Source organism: Ailuropoda melanoleuca, chromosome 8 (assembly GCF_002007445.2).
Source record: "Ailuropoda melanoleuca isolate Jingjing chromosome 8, ASM200744v2, whole genome shotgun sequence".
Lineage (NCBI taxonomy): Eukaryota > Metazoa > Chordata > Mammalia > Carnivora > Ursidae > Ailuropoda > Ailuropoda melanoleuca.
In genome coordinates this window covers 128,541,433-128,561,970 of record NC_048225.1, presented here as the reverse complement: position 1 = coordinate 128,561,970, position 20,538 = coordinate 128,541,433, and the positions used below count along the sequence as shown (strand labels likewise).

Genomic DNA, 20,538 nt, shown 5'->3' with positions numbered 1-20,538 from the left:
AGGAGCCGGACGATGGGGGTGTGTGTGTGTGTGGTGTAAACATGTGCAGGGGGGAAGCAGCGGCCTTGTATTTGTATCTGACATTTGCATGATCAGTACTGACTCTGAGGTGAAGCCAAGCCGGGCACTGGCGAGGCGCTGGGCTGCCCTCCGCCCACATGCAGCCCGGAAGCACTCACGAGGCAAAGTGCCGGTGCAGTTTCTGCCCTAATTCTCTGTTTGGTTTTGGGCAAGTCACTTCTCTCCACTTCCTCTATAGAAGGTAAGGGGTGTGACGTGCCTGAAGGAGCCTTTCCCAGAGGAGCCAGGGGTCTCCTGTCCCCCCAGGTTGCTGTGCTTTCGTCTGACCGGAAGGGGGCAGCCTTACTCAGAGGGTCCGGGATGTCACAGCACCGTCTAGATCAGGGAACTGTCCCACTTTGAGTTTCCAGCTTTCACAGCTATGATAATGCAACACTGCGTCAAGTTTTCGTTCAGACAGAAGACAACGTTTTATTTAATGGTTAAACGCAGTTAGGAAGAGATCGAAGAGTATAACATAGCGGGTTACCCTATTTTCGTGTTTGGTCTAGTGAGACACCTGCCAGCAAGGCCGTGTTACTTTTAATCGTAACTTTTTTAGCCTAATGAAAATGTCGGGGTGGCCCTGCCCGGCGGAGGCCCAGGAGAGACCCCGCTGGGACAGACTGTGCCAGGAGGAAGCAGGAGGCGGGGCAGCCGGGCCCACAGGCAGCTGGCAGCCTTGCAGGGCCCGAAGGCCGAACTAGCAGAGGCTCGAGGGGCCGGAACGGAAGAGACGTGAGCGAAACTGAGAAGGAGCAGAGCTGCAAGCCGACCCCGGTCTGCATATGAATCTCACCCCAGAGCTCCTTGATCCCGGGGAGCACTGGCCAGGCTGGGTGCTGGGGCTCTCACGTCAGCAGGCCCTGGTCAGTGCTCAATGCTGGGTGCCTCTTAGGACTGCCGGGGGGGCTTCAGGGCAATGCCCAGGCAATCCCCCGACTCTGCCTTCTGAAGCACCAGGGGCTGGGGGCATTGACCTTGGTGTTTCCAGAAGCCTCTGGGAGGGGGGTGGATTCCAGCGTGAAGCCAAGGTTGAAACCCCTGCTCACCTCCGTGGAATGAGCGGGGCGCGGACCTGCCGGACCTGCCGGGGCCCTGTGTGCACGCAGCGGGTCGGGTCTGCTTGCTGCCTGCTCTCCCTCCCGAGGGCGGTGGAGTGGGGCGTCTGAAGGCCGCGGGGGAGGGGCGGGGGGCGCTCTCCTGAGTCAGGCGCCTCCGTCAACACCAGGGCAATCCTGGCCTTGAAGAGGCAGCCTTTTCCAGGCAGCGCTGTTCCGACCTAAATTAAGATTTCCTCCTTTAGGGGCGCCTGGGTGGCGCAGCGGTTAAGCGTCTGCCTTCGGCTCAGGGCGTGATCCTGGCGTTATGGGATCGAGCCCCACATCAGGGCTCCTCCGCTATGAGCCTGCTTCTTCCTCTCCCACTCCCCCTGCTTGTGTTTCCTCTCTCGCTGGCTGGCTATCTCTGTTGAATAAATAAATAAAATCTTTAAAAAAAAAAAAAAAAGATTTCCTCCTTTAAAAATCCCTGTTTTCACAGCTGTCGTCCTGGGGCAGGAAGAAGACACGACCGAGGCGCCCGGCGCAGAGCACGTCCGGCGCTGGCTTGAGTCCGCTCCCCTGTGCTTAGTTCATGCGTCACATGGTCACATCCCAGCGCGTCCGCTGGGATGTTCCCAGTGCCCCCTCCCCGGGCCTCCTCGGCCTCGGCTGCGGGAAGCACTAAGGGCCACAGACTCAGCCTGGCCCGACGGCGCTCTCCCACCCGGGTCTCTAAGCCTGCACCCTCCTGCCACTCGCACTCCGCCTGGTCTCCGTGGGGCCCACAGCTGGCTCACAGCCAGTTCTCCTGAGCTCGGGCTCCCAGCGGAGCACTGGGAGGGGTATTTGTCATACACCTCAAGGTGGTAACTAACTATTGAGGGGGCATCTGTGGGGACAGCTGTGAGAGCATTTGTGGGGACAACTGTGAAGAGAGCTGTGAGGACAGCTGTGGGGGCAGCTGTGGGGACAGCTGTGGGGGCATCTGTGGGGACAGCTGTGGGGGCATCTGTGGGGACAACTGTGAAGAGAGCTGTGAGGACAGGTGTGGGGGCAGCTGTGGGGGCATCTGTGGGGACAGCTGCAGAGACCCTTTGTCTTTCTGGCTCCCTCTGCCATTGTGATGTCTCTTCTGATTGCTGCTGTGAATGGGACATCACATCTTTGGGGTGGCCCTGGGTGTCATGGGGCTGTCACCACCTGGGCAGAGAGCTGGAGAGATTTTGTTGGCTTAAAGAAGTAAAATGACTCCTTGAGCCACGAGCAGAGCAATGGCAACCTGGAGATTCTCCCTGGATCCCTGGGGGCTTCTAACCAGGGAGGTTGGGCCCTTACAAGCTGTCACACTGTGGAAAGACAAGACCTTTAGCTAAGATAGAGAAGCTGATTGGTCCAGATGGTTGGTTTATTGTAGAAAGACAGGGCGCAGGAGCCTAGAAAGTTCCCTAGGACCCCTGTGCCCACCTCTAGGACGGCTTCCCACCTAACCGAGGAAGGAACTTTCCACATGTCCTTCTGTGCGGGCATTGAAAACACACATTATTTAGAACTGGTCGAAACCCTGCCCCTACAATTTAGTCAGCCTAATGCCCACGCTGTGCACAGCACGTAAAGACCGAGCCCTTCTGACACTGATGCGTGAAGAAGACTGGGAACTGGCCCGAGCAATTGTTGCTGTTGCTTTATGGAGACCACAGAGTGAATCACAACAAAATTACTGAATCACTGTAACCGATGGTATTTATCAACTCCCACTGAGGGAAAACAAAAGTCACTGCAGCAGAAAAGTATTTTCAAAAGGAAAGATCAGTTTCCTCTTTGGTGACCTGAGAAAATTTACCACAATTCCATTCAAAACCTTCAGGCACTTGACTTTTTTTTTTTTTTAATATCCTTTACCTTTTTAATAAAAAGTAAAAAAACAAACAAAAAAATACATCAATGTCCTGAATAGAACCTCTCTATGTAAAGGTGTCACTAAACAAATAACATAAGACCAGACAAAATAAATGGGGTGCGAATAGCAACAGGACATATTATGAAGCGTTTATATATGTATATGTATATGGTATATGAATGTGCGGGTACATGTGTGTGCACCTATGTACGTATAAATATGTAAATATTTGCTTACATACGTCACACACACACACATATTTATACTGACCTCTTTAGATCGAAGTCCAAGGCACTTTTTACAATGAACAGGTTAAAGCCATTAATTTAGAACATAACTGTTTCTGGGTACATATCGATTTGTGGTGCCAATCCACATTTTTCCACAATCCACAATCCACATTTTTCCTTGCTCACCTTGGAGTGTCCCTGGTTGGGGTCATGATTAAGAGGACTGGTTTGAAAAGAGATTAGGAATGTCTCTAGATGGTTAAAGGAACTTCTCTTGCTAATTTTCCTCGGGAGGCGAGTCCTCATTGGGGGGATGCTGAATTTCTCAAGGAAGGAGCCCAGATGCTGCTATTTCTGTCCTGTGCCAAGCAGGGACTGGGTACCCTTCCAGGGGGACCTGCCTGGGGGGCCGCCTGATATTCCAATGGCCCTGCCAGCATAGGCTAAACCCAGAAACCTAAAAAGGGGACTTGGAAGCAGCTCAAGGCTACAAAGCAAGCTTTTTACAAATCAGACTGGAAAAAGGCCGCCCTCCTTTGTACACCAGCCATGTTCTATGACCTCGAATAGAAATGTTAAGGTGCATTTGTTTTTATCCTTATGGTCATACAGGACTTTACTTCATCAAGTAATTCTGTAAATGAGGGTCAAAGAACAAATGGTTTAATTTTCCAGCTATTAATGATGTTGGTTACCATTGCTGTGTGGTGAGGCCAGAGCTTTTCAATATTTAATGTGTATACAGATCACTTGGGGATCTTGTTAAAATGCCTGATTGGATTAAGCAGGTCTGGCATGGGGCCCAAGAGTCTGCGTTTCTAAGTTCCCAGGTGATGCTGACGGCGCTGGTCTGTAGACCGCACTTTGAATAGCAACGGTTAGTGTATGGCCGTTTACCTGAACTACCATCTAGAGGTCTGCTTTCCCCAAATGAGGAATTTGCATTGGTTTTCTGATCTAGACTGAATAATAACTTCGAGGGGGAAAATCCGAATATATTTGCTCTCTATAAATGAAAAAGTTCTTAGTCTGAGAAGTGCTGGAAGAAAAAGCCAAAGGAGACAGTTCTATTTTGTAGCAGAAAAGTATTAGGAGACAAATCAATTACCACCAGTACATTCATCAGTTAATTATAAAATTGAGCATAAACTAATTTCCATTACCAGCAAGTGAGTAACCTGCTAAAAACAGGTGGCCTGGAGTTCTGATGGCTTTAATGGAACCCGGCCTTACATGTAATTGGGGACTAGCAGATGCTGAGAGCACTTGGTTCAATAAAAGTAAACTGTGTGTGCAACTGAGCTCCCAGCTACACAGGCAGACCAGAGCTGGGTGTCCGCATAGTTCTCCTTCAGAGTAACCAGTACCAGAGTTCGACAGGATCCCAGCCCTCCCCGGGAGAAAGCCTGTTGTCTTGCTCTCTCAGTCTAGCCATGTGACCTCCCAGTTTGAGAAGGGAAGAGACACAAGCTCAGGTGCCCTGATGCTCCCAGGTTTCCACCGGAGCAATATCAGCCCAGAGTGATGCTAACACACAAGGGGACCACTGATTCTAGAAAACCTTTGTTCTGTAATGAAACACATCCTGTTTTCATCTAGAAATAGTCCCTCTGTCATTCAGAGGAGGGAAGTGAGAAATTCTACATGCGTCTCAACTGCAAAACTGCAATTCCGACAAGGAGGGAGTGGAGTGCATGAGTCGCTCAAGCAGAGAACTTCCCCCAATTCTGCCACTGAAGGTAACACCGTGGCAGGAGTTCCTTTCCTCCCTGCTAAGGAAGCAGAAAGGGAAGCCCAGCACCTTGCTGGGTCTTGCTGTGCGTGTCCTGCTGCCTCCCTCACTCGCCCAGGAGCTGTGGTCCCTTCTAGGTGGTGGATAAACACGGGCAAGCCTGCTTCCTCCAGGGTCCCGCCAGCTGAGAAGAGCTCATTCGCACCCTGGGGTCTCACTCCCTGGGCCTGCATAAGTGAGGCTCCCATTCTGGTTTGACTCTGGCAGAGACAAACGCCTAGGGCCTAGAATTTTGAGTCTTGTGTCACAGGAGAACAAGGCTCTTCCTTACGCCCAAGTTTGACATTCCCAAAGGGAAACCGGGCAGCTCAGTTTGAGGCTCCTACCGCTTGCCTAACGGGGCCCTGGCATTTGCATGGGAAGAAGTTGCACATGGATTAAACGGCTCGGCGGCCACTAAGGGAGCCATGGCTTTAAAATCTCCTCTGAAATGGCTTGACAGAGTTTCTGGTACAAGTATTCTGCTACGTTGGGAACAAGGTTCTTTAGTCTCTAACGGGCAGGTCTTAGGGAATTAGAATACGGCAGCTGTGGAGCTGAGCTCCTGGGTCTGGGTGTCCGCAGCCGCGCGGTGATATGTACTCAGAAACAGCCGTCGGAGAGCAGGCGGCACTGGGCCTGCGCAGGACTAGCTGGATACAAAATGTTCAGTGAAAGTTACAATATATTTTATAATATAGCAATATATTTCATATTTAAAATAAACTGTTATGCTTTCTCCTATCATTAAAAAATAGCAAGCAGTCCAGAGGCAAGACGCAAATTCACATCGAAGCTCACGTGATTCTGAACACACACACTTCAGTTTACGAGTTCACCATGGAAATGTACTCTCTCTCCTGTTCTCTTCTGCTCGGCGCAGAACGTGGAGTCTGGGACCAAAGTGAGTCGTCGGGCCGCTAAAATGTCTGATGAAGTTGGATCAGTCCTGGTTGAGACCCTGTGACACAGCTGGAAAATGTCATCGATGTCCTGTCCTTCCCCTGGTAACCTGCACGTTGGCTGTTCCAGGCAGATTTGTATTTGATTTGTCACTGATTTCTTTTTCTTTCTTTCTTTTTTTTTTGGCTATAAATTCAGCATTTCTTTGGGATCCTAACTACGGGTTGGTGTTGAATTTTGTGCTTTTCCTCCATCAGCTTGGTTGGTCACAACATTCCTTTTGTTTGAACACACGGTCCAAGCCCAAGGTACAGCTTCCAGAATGCGCTTCTCAGGCGTGTAAACAGCTATCAGCACAGCACTTGGCACCTAGATTCAGAGGTCATACGTTGAAGCTTTGATAATGGTTTTGTTCAGAAGGGACTCCAGTTCATGTCTGGGCGTTTCCAGTACTGGTGTGAAAAAAACAGATCACAGCTACTGGTTTTCTCGACCTGTGTACGTTTGTACACCACTGCACTGAGTGCTCTGGAAGAAGCTTCCGTCTATTTTGGTACAAAACCTACACATGACTTGTCTGACAGGAGTTTAGTGTTAACGTGTACTCATGCAGCCTGGCACAAGCGTTCCGGACGACGGGCACTCACCTATACTCACCGACAGGGGCCGGCAGTCCACGCCACAGTCCCTGGGACACCCCTTCTTGGTGGCATCGATGGCCCCATTCCCACTCCACGCCTACTTTGGCAGCAGCAGAGGAAGAAGGGATAGTGTCCAGGGCATGGCAACGCTGGCCGACTAGGGTGGGGGGGTGCCCCACGCCGACCGGGAGACGCCCCCCCCCCAGACAGCTGTCTAAGGTACTGAAACCCAGTGCTGTCGCCGAGTCCACGGGGGCGGCACGGTGGCCACTAACGGATCCTTACTCTGCTTTGAAACAACTTTCAGGGAAGTAGAAAGACTCTAGAACTAGGGACGTATCTGAGGATTTAAAAGCAGTAACTTAAAGAGCAGTAACCTACTGGTAGTGCAATGACTTCCTAGTGTCTCGGCTGTGAGAGTAACACCATTTGTTCTGGGATGAAACACTGATTCCTAATTTGGGGTGCACTGCTGGGGGAGGGGCACCCTAAAGGAGGAGAGCGGTCCTATGTGCCAGTCCCGCATTTCTCCCTGCTGCGTTCACTACGTAGCTGACACGGGATAATCACTTTGTGGTAACTGTTGAGGACATTCCGATGCACTACCCGAGGGTGTGGGACGGGAACGCAGCCTGGCTGCTGTTGACTGCAAGGACATTAACTGTCGTCTTCATTCTATGCACGGAGAAACTGAGGTATGAGGCGGTTACACTAATTGGCCAAAGACGTGGGTCAGCCTTAGAGCTAATTTGCTCGATTCTGTGTCTCTAACTTCCTTCCTTTTCCTTCCTTTACTCACATGGAAATCACTGGAAATCTAAGGGGGAAATCCTCAAACACATGACAACCTGATTTCTTCACTGCTGCTCCCTCCCGGCCTCTAATAAATAGAGAGAGCAGCAGGTGTTCGCTGGGAATTTGCTGGCACCTGGGTCCTCCATGCCTCCTGCTGTATGAGCTTGCTGCTACGTCACCAGCACCTGCTGAGGCCAGGGGTCAGCAGTGCCCCAGGGCATCACCCTCTTGCTCCCCTGCATCGCACGAAGCGGCCTTAGAGATGTGCTGCCATGAAGCTGCATGTGAGGGGCAGGGCGAGAGCAGTTCAGACACTTCATGACAATTTATTGATCAGACAGACGTGGCCTTCGACCCAAACGTGCAGATTTGTGTTGGGACTTCGGTCTAAGGAGGAGGAAGTCCCTAGTCTGGTATAATTTACCAACTGATGCTACGTCCTGAAATCCCACGGAGACCAGTGGTCTTAAAGTATCACAGTACATCCCTGACTTTACAGTACGCGAGGCTGGAGTATGGCTTACGCGGTGAGGGGTGGCTCTGTAGTATTTATTCAAGTGTCTAGATATTTCGGGGACTATTAGGGCATTCTACCTGTCACTAAGTTATCAGAAAAGTCATAGCGGGGTTACTGCCACTGGGTCAGCCCTCAGAACTGGGCAGAACTCAGTCGGTTCAGTATTAGAGTGAGGTTATTGTAATGAATAGTTTTTACAGATGGCCAAAGCTCGAGCAGCTAATGAAACCACCCCCACCACCAGATCTGAGAATAAGGAACAAGAAGGCACCTGCCGCCTTTTCCCATCTGACTGCGATGCTGAGGCACAGCGGAATTAGCCGAAAGATGGGCTGTAGGGAGAAAACCCGGAGGGGTCTACACTTCAGATAATCAATACTGAGGTCATCGGGGTTGACTGCACTCACGGGAGACTGGGTAACTTCCCCACATAGAGCTGAAACACTGGTACAGGGAAGCAGCCTCCCAGTCACCACCGCAAGATCAAGAAGCAGATATGATCACCGTTTTTTGAAGATTAAGTATTCTTTTGCCACGGAAAGAAACCACACCCCACTACTGCACTACCAATAGGCCAAGTCGTGCCACAAATGTCCACGTGTTCCTGGGGTGCCAGTGGCCGCTGCTGCTGGACAGCATTCCAGCCCCCCCTTTACCAGGGCTGCTCGCCCAGTCTTTGGGGTTCACTTAGGTGCACAGCATGAATGAGGGATTACAGAATTATCCACAGACCTGGGCGGGTCAATGGGTGGGGGGTGGCAGAGCCATCTCGCATGTCGTTCACTTGAGGTTAAGACTAAATCCCTCTATGTGTCAGTGTGTGCACACGTGTGGACACACGTCACAGTTACAGAGGAACGGAAGGGTGTACAAGAGGGAATGGGGGGGCTGGGGGTCAGTGACCAGGGCTGGCATGTGCAGGACAACCTGTCTGTGGTCTCCACCTTGTGAGACGGAACTCTGGCCACAAAGACACTGCAGTCATCTCATCTGCGTGCACATCTGTTTATCGGGTCGGCTGCGCTGTCACGGGAGCACCACTCTTGGGACATAAAAAAAGGAGGGTGATCTTTCAGATAATCAATAGTTAAAAGAACAAGAAAATAAAGAGTCAGCAGCAAGTGTGGCATCCGCAAAGCAGCCAGTGGAAATGTTCCCAGGAGTCACCGAGACGAAACAAGACCGTGTGGGGAACAACAGCGTGGAAACAGATAGAAGAGGAAGGTTAGCAAGAGACCAGATCTTCCTGGACTAGTAGCTGGGCTCTAGGGTCATCCATCTCTGGCCGTCTAGTGGTCCCCTCGTCCCCAGAAGACCTGTCCCAGCTCTGACGTCAGGGAAGCGACCATGTCCCGTGCACAGGGAAGGCCCGCAGAACCACCACACACAGACAACACCGGACGCGTCACCCGAAACAGATGAAACCTTCCACAGTCTCGTCTAAGTCCCCACCAGCTGCAGCCAAGGCCGCACACTGAGAAGAGCGAGGAAGCACACGGATGTGGCCAGCGGCCACACTCAGAGCAATGAAAGAGGGCGCCCACATGCCTCCCCCCCATGCCAGTCACTGCGCTGATCTGGGTGTTTCTCCAGTTCTGGGAGTTCGAGACAAAGGCGAACAGGGTTTGCACCAAGATCAGTATGGTACAGCGGGAACGGTGCTTACCCATCCACGCCACCTCACTTTACCCACAAGCTCCCGAAGGGCTCCTTCGTTCTCAGACTCGCCCGCAGGCGGGCTCAGGTGGGGGAGAAGGGGCCACCTGGGCCGCTCCCCACCGCGGGCGCCTGCTCCGCAGCTCTGCGGGGAGGCGCCGGACCCCGCTGCGCTCCTCACAGCCAGGCGGGAGCACCGCTGCTCATAAGCGGGCTGAGCGGCGCCCCGGACCAGCCCCTCCTCACGGCACACCTGTGCGCACGCCCCGCCCCGCCCGCCCGCACCCACGCGGCACCTGCCCCCCGGAACACCGCGGTTTGGACAGGAGAATACTCTGCACAGGCTGTTATTCTTAGAAGCCTGCCTCTCTCTCCAGAAGGCCAGCAAGTGTGGCTCGGCGTTCATCTCAAACCAAGCACGGGTGGAGGGTGTCCGGGGGGGCACCAGGATCGGGTCTGAAGGGGCCGCATCTCCAGCGAAGCTCAGAGTGTCCCCAACCCCGGCAAACTACCTGAGCTGAAAGCACCCACATTCAGATTCACACCAAGCCCACACGCATTTAGTGCCTACTGTGTGCAGGGTAAGGTACCAGCTCCCTTTTTGTTTGGGTCAAGCTCAAACAAGGAAAGACCGGTGCTGAATGTGGGGTGTGTGTGCGTGCACACACTGGCAAACACACAGGAAAATCTGGAAAAATTGGTTTTTTTTTTTTTTTTTTTTTTTTTTTTTTTTTTTAGTCCAAATTGGGTTTTATGACTGGTTAAGGTACGGGAGGAAAGAATGTCTGTTTTGGCAAGTTGTGGTAGCTCTCCTTGCCTTTTGTCTTCCAGAGGCTTCCTGAGACCAAAGGCATGGAGAGGGGCGTGCTCAGGACCCCAGTGGTGAGGAACCCCCGCCCAAGCCCGCCGCCACCCCCGTGGGACCCTCTTCTGGGCTCCTTCTGTGTTGGCTGCTTCGGTGCACATGCCCCCCACCCCCGCCCCCCACGTGAGACCTGAGATGGAGCGTGGATTTCTGCTCTGCACCAGGTCTGCCGCAAGGGCGCTGCCGGGGGCGCCACGTCCGTCACCTCCTCTTCCTGCTCGCAAGTAGAGGTACCTAAACAGAGATTAGATTTCCGGTTTCAAGGCGTATCGAACCACGCACACTGAAGGAGCACGACTTGGGTAATTAGCTCGGTCTCTCCTCTTTACGGTCCCTGGTCCGATGGGTCCTTGATGGCAAAGTGACCAGGAGAGAGTTGATTTGCATCTTAAGACCTATGGGTAATGCTTCTGGAGTGGGGGGTTAATTTAGCAACTGCTCGAACTTGTGTACGGGGTTGGGAAGGAGGTGGAGCTGACCCCGAGGGGGCTGTCGGAGGCTGGGGGCGTGTGGGTGGTGCCCGCGGCACCGGCCCGGGCCTCGGCGATGGCGGACAGGAGCTGCTGCTGCTGGCGCAGGGCGTCGGCGATGAGGAGGGGCAGGGAGCTGAAGCCCGCGGCCAGGTGTTCCAGCTTGGACTCCAGGCTGCCGATCTGCTTCTCCAGGTCCTCGCTCCGATCGTTGAGCTCTGTGATCAGGTCGTACATGACATTCTGCATCTGTACGGAGAGACGGACGCTGCAGGTCATCGCAGGGCCCGCAAAAGGAAAAGTGAAACGCGGGGAGCACGTCCACACCAGCGCATCCGGGCTGGCCCACCGGGAGAGGGCCTGGAGGTGCGGGCCGGAACCTGCAACTGCAGTGGGGGCAGGGGGCCGGCAACAACCCGTCAGGAAACACGCGTCATGGGGAGGAAGATGGGCGAGTCTCGGCCGGTCCTCGTGTCCTTGCCGACCCGAGCTCTCGGCTCAGAGGCTGCACGAGACTCATCGTCAAAAAGAAGGCACTGTCCACAGTTCAAGTACGAGTCTGGACCTTGGTTTCCTTATAAAATAGGAGTAATAACCACACGTGGTCACGGCACTATTGCCCCCATGCGGTTTTCAGCACAGCAGCCAGAAGAGACAGTGGACGCTGGGACTCATCACTGGCCTGGTTCACAGCCACACGGAGCAGCCCCTCCCCACTGCCTGGTCCTCAAGGAGGGCTGCTGCCCCATCTGGGACATCCCCGTAGGGCCAGTCCACCCCCAGAGCTCCCATGGGCCGGCTGAGGCCTTTGTCCATCTGTCGCAGTCCAGACTGCCCCCTCCACCCTGTCCCGTCTCCTTTGCTCCCGAATGGGCCCCCCAGTAAACCTCCCGCCTCACTGCTGTCTCCCCGCATCCCGGCGACCTGCCCCATCTCCCGTGCCCTGCTTAACACTGCAGCCCACCCCCACTCCTGATCCCGCTAACCTGCTCAACCTTCCCCCTTTTCTCCCACCTTCTGTTGCACTAGCGAATTCTGCTGCTCCAGGATGGTCTGCCGTCACCCACTGGGAGGGACCCTCCCTCCTTCAGGGCAGTGAGCTTTGCATGCTGTGTGCACCTGGCTCGTAGGAGATCCGCTAACAGACACAAAAACATACATCAACACGCCTGGAGGGGGTCTGCTGCGCAAGGCTGCCCCTGAAAGATGTCAGTAGAGCAAACGGATGAGTGAGGCTGGCGTGGGCCCCTGCCATCCTTGGCCCAACGTGGGAATTCCACTGATGGGGACAGACGCGTCACACCACGGATCATGGCCAGGTACCTAGAAGGGTTCTCAGTGTTACCAACGAGACCTATGTGGCTGAAGGAAAGGAAGGGAGAGCCCGAGGGCCCCAGCCCGGGACTGCCTGCGAATGAGCCCTGCGGGAGGCCGAGACAGGGGGGCCAAACGGGGGAGCCCCAGGGAGCTGAAACACAAACAGAACTTAAAAGTAGCAATACACTTGCCTTCTGAGAGTGAAGTCATAAAAGTGGGTCAGAGCAGAGCTGACAGCGGGGGCTCAGGCCCAGGCGCCATTCCCTCCTGCCACCCCACCACAGACCTGGGTGCCCCCCACCGCCCCAGCACAAAGCCCGACCGAGCCCACCTATGCCTCTTAAATCCGGCTCCTTTAATGGCGTCGAGCCACCTGAGCTCCAACCCGTACCTCCCACAGGTGCCCTCCCAGTCCTGTCCCGTGGCTCCCATGCCTCCCTCGTCAGGCCACTTTCTGATTGTACTTTGGTTTCCTGAGTTGGCCCCGAGAGAGCTCACCTATGTGACAGCTACACTTCTCTGTAAATTAACAAGTGACTGCTGTGCGAGCCCTCAGCCCCTGTGGCTCCCCATCCCTGTGGCTGCCATGGCCATTGCTCCGTGCCCCCCTGCCCACTCCCAGGTAACGTGGCCCTTGGGGCATCTGGTCCTGTGCTGGTAACATCCTGATCCTGTTTGCCTGAAACTCCAAGTTACTGCAGCAAGACGCAGAAACCCTGGAGCCACGGCCACGGGAGTAGGGATCAAGGCGAGAGGGAAAGCAGAGCAAAGGGAGGTGGTGAAGTATGAGGGCTGGAGAGGGGGCGGGGAAGGGACCTTGCAGAGGTGGGAGAAAGGCAGCTCTGCCTGGGAGCACAGGGCGCCCTGGGGGGAGGCCAGACTTGGGAAGGGAACGCGCTGCCTTCACTAATTAACAATCCAGAACGTCCATCGAGGAGCACAGGGTTCCCGGAACGTCCAGACCACTCATTTGCCTGGACGGGGCTGGGGCCCCTGGGTCTCAGCACCCCCGTGGCCGCTGGCCAGCTGCCTGACCTCAGGGCGGCCACTCTGTTCCTTTGGATCTCGGCTTCCTCATCTGTATTCACAACGAGAACCACCATCCCAAAACCCCATGCATTTACAAAGCACTTTCACAGGTACAGTCTCACCGGATCCTCAGATGCTGGGAATTACAGACAGAAATCGAAGCCAGCAAACAGACCAAGTCCTCCCAGCAATGCCAGCCTATAAGGTCGCCTTTCAATCTAGCAAATAATATTTGGAGGCCACGTGCCATTTTCGTCATCTAGCGAGGACCCAAGAGCAGGGGTGGGAAGGTGGCGAGCTGGGAGGACGCAGCGTGTGTCCTCTGCTCCACTGCTTGGGGACGAGGTGCAGGGGTGCGGTCGGGCGGGCATATGGACCCAAATACGCTGAGCGGCTGACCCCCCTCCTGGGCTCGCACCTGTCCCCACGGCACCCCTGCAGAGGCCCCGTTTGCCCTTCCCTGCCCGCCGCACCTAGTAACCTAGGTGACTCGCTGCAGGTTACTGATGGGGTTTCTTTGCCCACGTGATTCACGGAGTTGTTCCTTCAGCCTGCTCTTCACGGGCTGCGTCTCTGTGAGGCGCTGTGGCCGTACTGAACCAACGCAGGCTTGAAAGTCTCTTTGTCTGATGTTTCCAGGAGAACATCAGCGACAGTGTGTCCTGCCAGGTGAGGGGGAGGCAGGAGAGCCCGCTGCTTGTAGGAGAAAGTCGGGGGGCATGGCATGGGACTGAATATTCCCGCATCGTGCTGGGTGGGTCCCTAGCCAGGTTTGCCCTCACGAGCCTCTTCCTGGCCACGGCTGGCCGGTCCCAGCCAGTCACCTCATCTCTGACAGTTTAGAGCTGAGATCACCAGGAGACCAAGGCGTCCTCGCCTGTGGCCACAGCAAGGGCATGTGCTCTCTGGACAGGGGCGCCTCGGTCTGCCCGGAGACAGAAGTCACAGTGGGGAGGGGACAGCAGGGGACAGACCTGAAGCAGGCTCTTGCACAGGAGAGCTGGGAGAGGGGGAGGGGTTCCCGGGACATGAGGGCTGCCTGTGGCCCATTCTCCGTGGCCCCTCCCTTGAGTCTGGCCAGGTGCTCTGAGGCCCTGCCCAGAATGAGGCTTCTTTCTGTCATTGTAGGGAATGCCTCCATTTGTAAACCCCCTTCTAGTGCTTCCTGATTGATACCCAAGGGTGTTATCGCCGTGCCCAAGACCCCGGGGGCTTCCCTCCTGCAGTCCAGTGTCCCCTTCCGTCCCCCCATGTCCAGGCTTGGGGCCCTGGCTCCACGGCAGCGCCGGGCCCCCAGCACACAGGCCTGAGGGCCTCCCCACCTGTGTGACCTCGCCTTCCCCTCCCGCAGCCCCCCCAACCGCCCCCTCCCCGCCCCCAGCTGGGGAGGCCCCTGCTTGGGCTTGATCCCTTCACTGAACAAGGCGTCTGCACGTGGCCTGGCAACCAGCAATTTCCCTGATTATGCCTCTTTTCAAAGGGTGCTAATTCCCCTGAGGGAGAGCCTTTGGCTCAGCCAGAGAATGTTCCATTATGGTAAGTGACATCTGCCGGAATGTTCTGCCAGCCTGGCCCTGAGTTGGACACTTGACGTACAATCTTTGTCGAGGGGCCATGAGGGGAGGGGCTGCGGAGGGGAAGCAGCCACCAAGCTCGGCCAGCAGCGTGGCCTTCCCTTCTTCCTTTCTGTGGTTTGCCAGAGGGGAGGCGAGTTTCTTGAAGGGATTTCCCGCAAGTCTGCGTCAGAACGAAGTCTGCGTCAGAACGCGTCAAGCCCTGGGCTCCCATAGGAGGGCTGTCTTTCTTGGCACTTTCATGCTCACTGTGGGGGGCCTGCCTCTTGAGAAGTAAAAAAACGCCCCCCCCCACCAATTTGGGGCCAGAAAAGCGGGTCTGTAAGGATTAGAGGAGGCAAGAAGATGAATTGCCAGTCATTACTGCATGATGGACAGTGTGGCCCCCATGTCCCCATGTGGGCCCCGGGCACATGTGAGCTCATTCTTGGGGTGTCACTGTGCGGCCGCGTCAGTCAGGAGGAGGCTGCTGAAATGCGGGTACGGACAGACTGCACTGCAACCACGGCCGGTTTTCCAGCCGCAGAACTCCCATCAGGAACTCCAGCCTGGACGCGCTTCCCCGAGGAGGCGCTGTCCTTGCTCTCCTGGCCCCACATCACGTAGCTGGGACGTGGCCGGGTCCTCGCAGCCACACGGGGGAGGCCAAGTGCTGGCACCTAAGAACGCGCCCGCTTCCGCACTCACCTTGGAAAGGTCCACCAGGGTGTTGGCTTGGTCGCTCAGCTTCCTCTGCTCCATCTTGACGCTCCTCAGCCTGGGGGAAGAGTCGTGAGAGCCACACTCTCCAAGTGCCCATGACAGCTCAGCCCCACCTGCATCAGTGCACCTGACTCTGGGACCTGGCCTGGGGGCCTCGATCATGGGAACCTCCATCACGGGGCCTCGATCACGGGAACCTCCATCACGGGGCCTCAATCGTGGGGGCCTCGATCACAGGCTGCTCTGGTCCCCAGGAGAGCAAATCTCATCTCCATGCAGTGACTTCTGCCTCCTCGCCCACTACTCTCAGGCCATCTCCCTGCCTCCGGGCCGCCTGAATGCCCTCCTCCCCAGACCCCCTTCATCGCTACTTCTCCACCCTACTTTCAAGTGCCTGTCTTCTGGAGAGCGCCGGGCACAGCTGGCTCCACTCCCGGGTGCCACGTGGTGGGGGGTCGTCAGGGGGACGGGGCGTCCCCACCGGCTCTTACTCTTCTCCCTCCACAGCCACCTGCCTGGGGCCCACCAGCTGCGGGCGCGACACACAGACAGACAGAGCCCGGGCCCGGCTCGCGGCCCGGTGCGGCTTGGGTGCCGCGCACGGGTCTGCTGCGCGTCCGGGTGGGGAAGGCGTGGACGGAGGCGCCCCGCGCACTCACTGGTGGATGGCCTGCAGGAACTTGCGCTGGTGCTTCCTGACTTTGGCGTGGTCGATCTTCTTGAGCAGCTTTGTGTGTTTGTAGATCAGCCACGTTTCCCGGAGGACGTTGGCGGCCGCGTTCTTGATCTGGGGAAAGACAAAGAAGGCGCGCCGCTCTCAGGTTCATTTCCCCAGTTTCACACGCTCTGGCTTTCGTGTTGGCTAATCCATCTACCTTATAAGGACACGGTTCTGCACAGATCTGCTTCCTTCACTGATTCGTGAGCTCTTAGAAAGGAGGGTCACAACTCATCTCCTACGACTCCGGTCGTGGACGCGGCGGACGGGCCAGAACTGTTTCTGAATTATTTCAGACTGCCGCCTGGACCGCGTCCGCCAGACGCGGGGGCCAGGACGCCCTGTGGGGAGCAGAGCTCCATGCTCCACCTAAGATCTCCTCTCACTGCACGGGGTACCTCTCTCAGATTCAGAGACCGAACAGATTTCCTGTCAGCTGGAGCTTTTAAAAGGCCTCTTTGAGGAAATGTCTTTCCCACAAATGGAGCGAGAGGCCTGAGCAAGCCCATCATGTCCTTTCCCAAATGGCCAAAAACATTTACACTGTAATTTTACACGTAAATGTAAGTGGCTTGAAACTGACATCATTTCAAAGCAGCGTCTGAAAATCAGTGAAGATATTTAGGTGTGAAGCCAACGCGGCGTCCCGGCCAAGGCTGGTGTCTCCGCAGCCACGCGCTCCGACACGTGACGCCGGCCTCGGTTGGCATGGAAACCGTGAATCTCGCCGGCTCTCCGCGGAGCTGGGACAGATCGACGGCATCCAGATGGCAGGGGACAAAGTTTTCATCCAAACACAGACGTCCTCGGCAATTAGTGACAAGAGCAAGAGGAAACAGTTCTTATTAGGTATGAGCTAAACATTGATGAGCGGTTCCCGTTTCCGTGAGCCGCGAGGATTGGCCCAGGCCCACGGGCCCGGAGCCTGGGAGTCAGCGGACGGCCTAGAAGAAACCGAGTCACCAGCCAGAAAAGATTTTAGTGAAACCGGGGAGTGGGGAGTACAGGCCTGTGTCTTCCGGCCGACACGGCAGATGGGACATGGCGAAGATATGGAGGCGTGTGGGAAGGCCCCGGAAGCACTGTTGCGCAGGCTCATAACTTTTATGCGTGTCTGTTTTAAAAATTTATTACCGAGGCTGGATTGTATTTTTCATTGGCGCTGAAGTGATGTTTTTAAAAGAACAGCTAAGTCTTCTCAGAAATGTCTAAGTGACATAAACACTGCTTTTCTGTTCGGTAAAAATCCACTGTGAAAATGGCTTTCGACGACTTCATTGCCCACTTCTGGTGCTGCTTCCCTGACAGGAAGCAGGTGGTGGTGAGCGGACGCTGGAGAGGGAGACTGTCCAGGTGGGCAGTGGAGGCCGAGTCTGTCCCCGCCCGGCGTGGATGGGGGCCCTCCGGAGCCCCCCACCGCCCCGGCTCTCTCTGCAGACGGCCTACCACTGCCTACGTCTCCTGATGGGTGAACCCTCAGTCTTCCTGGGGACTTAGCTTCCAAGGAAGGCCTCACAGGAAAACGGGAGAAAAACCCTCTCTCAGCAGTTAGGGCAACCAGCAGAGCCCCCGCACCGCACGTGTCCTCCCGGAAGGCTGGTGGAGCCACGGGACGCCGGTGCGGGTGGCCTTCCATACTTGTCTCCGTGTTGGTGAGCAGCAGGCCGCGAGACCCGACAGCCTGCCGGCTCGACCTCACTGTTCGGGTTATTGAGCCGTTTGGGAATAATTATCTATCAGGTGGGAAAATAAATCCTCAGGCTGTCGGGAGGCCCAGCGGAGGCAGTTAGAGTGAAGTGGACGGGGCTCCGGGCTCGGGGCCGAGCACCGCACACGCATCTCGGCTACCCCTCGCCACAAACTCCCTGGGCAGGGACTGGGATGATCCCCATTTGACAGAGGAAGAAACCGAGCCACAGACGGACACCGTGAAGCTACGACTGGTAAACTAAACTGCACACACGCATGCTAGTTACGACCACCCAGCCCAAACCCCTGTTTAAAATAGGAGGGCACGGTGTCAGAGGTCGGGCGCGAGGGCCAGAGTCGCATGGGAGCCACGTGCGGGGAGAACATACGGTTTCCGTGTGCTCCGAAGAGCGACCTGACCAGACAGCCTCTCTACACAAACAACACCATTTCCTGTTTGCCAGGATCAAGGACTTGGAAAGACATTCGCATGTTTTCTTTTACTCCTCAGGGCCCTCACTTAGCCACGTAACGGAGCGGGGAGGCCCAGCGTGAGGCTGCCAAGTCACAGCTGGGCCTGGGTAGCAGACACAGGCGGCCGCAGCAAGTTTCTGGGTTGGACCGGAGGCCCCTGTGCGTTCGGGAAAGCAATGTGAAACGCCAGCCTCGGTGCGGACTCGAAGTGAACTGACAACAGCCGGCCTGGCACAGAGCTACGCAGGTCAACTCCTGCAGGGCAGACACAGGATTCGGACGGCACCGTGCCCTCTGACGCTGACAGTAAATGCCGCAGCCAGGGTCCCCGTCTGCCTCACGGGGCTGATGGCTTGGAACGTCCTGCGGAGGGAGCGGTGGAGGTTGTGTGCCCCTCCTGGGATCCGCTGAGCTCCTGAGGGGGGCTTGGTACCGCTGAGCTCTCCTGGAGGGCAGGGGCGCCAGGGCCAAAAGCTGCCCCTGGGGCGGGGATGGGGCTGGGAGAGATCAGGGGCCGCGAAGGGCTGAGCGAGGCTGGCCACCGTCGGAGGGGTCCTGCCTGCACGCGGAAGGCTGGCTCTTCTGTTCCCCAAACATTCGAGCACACAAGCTGAGTGCTTGCCGGGGTCCGCACGCTCTTGACCCAACACGTGTGTGCGTCCCCTGTGGCGGGGGCCCGAGCACTTGCAGTGTGCGAGGCTGTGTCCTCCGCTTCCTCAGCCCTCAGAGAAGCCTCCCGAGGGCTGGCACTGGGACCCCCTCTTCCGCCCTGCTACTGAACCTCCGTGAGACTCAGTTTACTTTCTCATTCCTTCAAACAGCAAGGAGCGCCTACCATGCAGACCCCGTCCTGGGGCTGAGGACGCTGTGGTGAACAAGTCGGGAGCACACCTGTTCTCGAGGGCTCGGTCTCAGCCAGACAGGACGTGGCCTCTAGTATCAGTAGGAAATATCGGGGACAGAGAGCTTCAGGGGGAGAGACAGCACGGGGCAGCGATTGCACGGGGACCCCTGGGCACAGAGCCTGGCCATGGGCTCTTCAGCTCATGGCAGCTCCACCGGTGTCCTCCCCCCACTGGACATGAGCTTCCTCCCCGCCCCCCACCCCCAACCGGAGAAAACGTCACAGAACACACTTGTGTGCTCCTTGAGCTCTTGACCCGATAGCCCATGCCCACGGCTTGCTCTGGCCACCCCTCCTGCTGCAGGGGGACACGGGACAGCCTGGGGCGGGTGCCTCCAGAAGCCTCAGGGAGCCCCCCCACCCCCCTGTGACCCTCCAGGGAGGAATGTACTAGCATGCCCAGTAGCTGCCAGAAAGCTCAGTGGGGGGGTGCTGGAGAAGGGATGGGAGAGGATGCAGAACAGGCCTGGCAAGTGTCCAGAAGTCAGTTCAAGGAGCTCCCCCCCCCACGCCTCCCGGGGTCGGATTTAGCTGAACCAAGGGCTGGAGAGCATCACAGCCCGAGAACCTGCGGGTTGGCCCTTCTTCACACACTTGACTGAAGGAGTCCCTTAGGGACAGGGCTGGGGAGGAGGGCCTTGCCCTGCGCACTCACCCTGACCCCCACAGACCTCCCTCTGGCTTCCTTTTCTCTCTCCGCTCCCAACCTCTCTCCAGCCCATCCAGTACTGTCCCGTGCCCCTTCTCAGGCTTCTCTGCTCCTCCAGGGAAGCCCCGGGAAGCCGGCCTCAAGGCTTGGAACTGGCTCTGCCCTGTGGCTGTCAGGAGCTGGGGGAGGGAGTGAGGAGGGGTGGGTTTCTGTGGTCCTACGGTGGAGTTTGGAGCTCCTTGCCCCGTGCAACATGGTGATGGACGGTGATTCCTTGTACATTGCTATCGATGTGATACTCAGCTGGTGTGCTAGCGGGCTGGCCTTTCTAACCCGCAGGCCTGGGACCGTAAGCACCGTGCCAAGTTCCCAGGAACCGAATGCTCCGGAAAACCCACAGGGCTGTGGCTGGAGGCTGCGGGCAGGCCTGAGAGTGTGCGGCCGCCCCAGCTGGGATGCAGGCACCTGCGGTGGCTGGGCACCCACCCTCGCCCGTCTCTGGACCTGAGTCTTGTCCCTAGGACTCCCTCTCGCTCAGAAGCTTAGTGTTTGTAGGACTCTTATTGAAGAAAACCTGTCCCCAACCTGTCTGGGACAGAGCTCTGTGACCGAGATCATTCACAGGCCCCCCCCC

General features: G+C 56.4%; 1 protein-coding gene across 6 annotated transcripts in view; it reads right to left on the bottom strand.

Moving 5' to 3' along the window:
* Positions 1-2,839: 2,839 nt before the first annotated feature.
* KCNN3 (potassium calcium-activated channel subfamily N member 3) overlaps positions 2,840-20,538 on the bottom strand; it is a 135,582-nt gene continuing 117,883 nt past the window's right edge. Inside the window, exons 6-9 of one of the 6 annotated variants that reach the window (XM_019803047.2) lie at positions 15,456-15,525; positions 10,858-11,097; positions 10,509-10,612; positions 2,840-8,899 (exon numbers count right to left, since the gene is read on the bottom strand). In XM_019803047.2, coding sequence (XP_019658606.2) covers positions 8,864-8,899; positions 10,509-10,612; positions 10,858-11,097; positions 15,456-15,525 — 450 coding nt within the window. In that variant the 3' untranslated portion in view covers positions 2,840-8,863. Of the gene's footprint in view, positions 8,900-10,210; positions 11,098-11,862; positions 11,987-15,455; positions 15,526-16,129; positions 16,258-20,538 lie in introns of those variants that run through there. The other 5 variants (XM_011229006.3, XR_004627474.1, XM_019803046.2 and 2 more) reach the window with 5 other exon arrangements.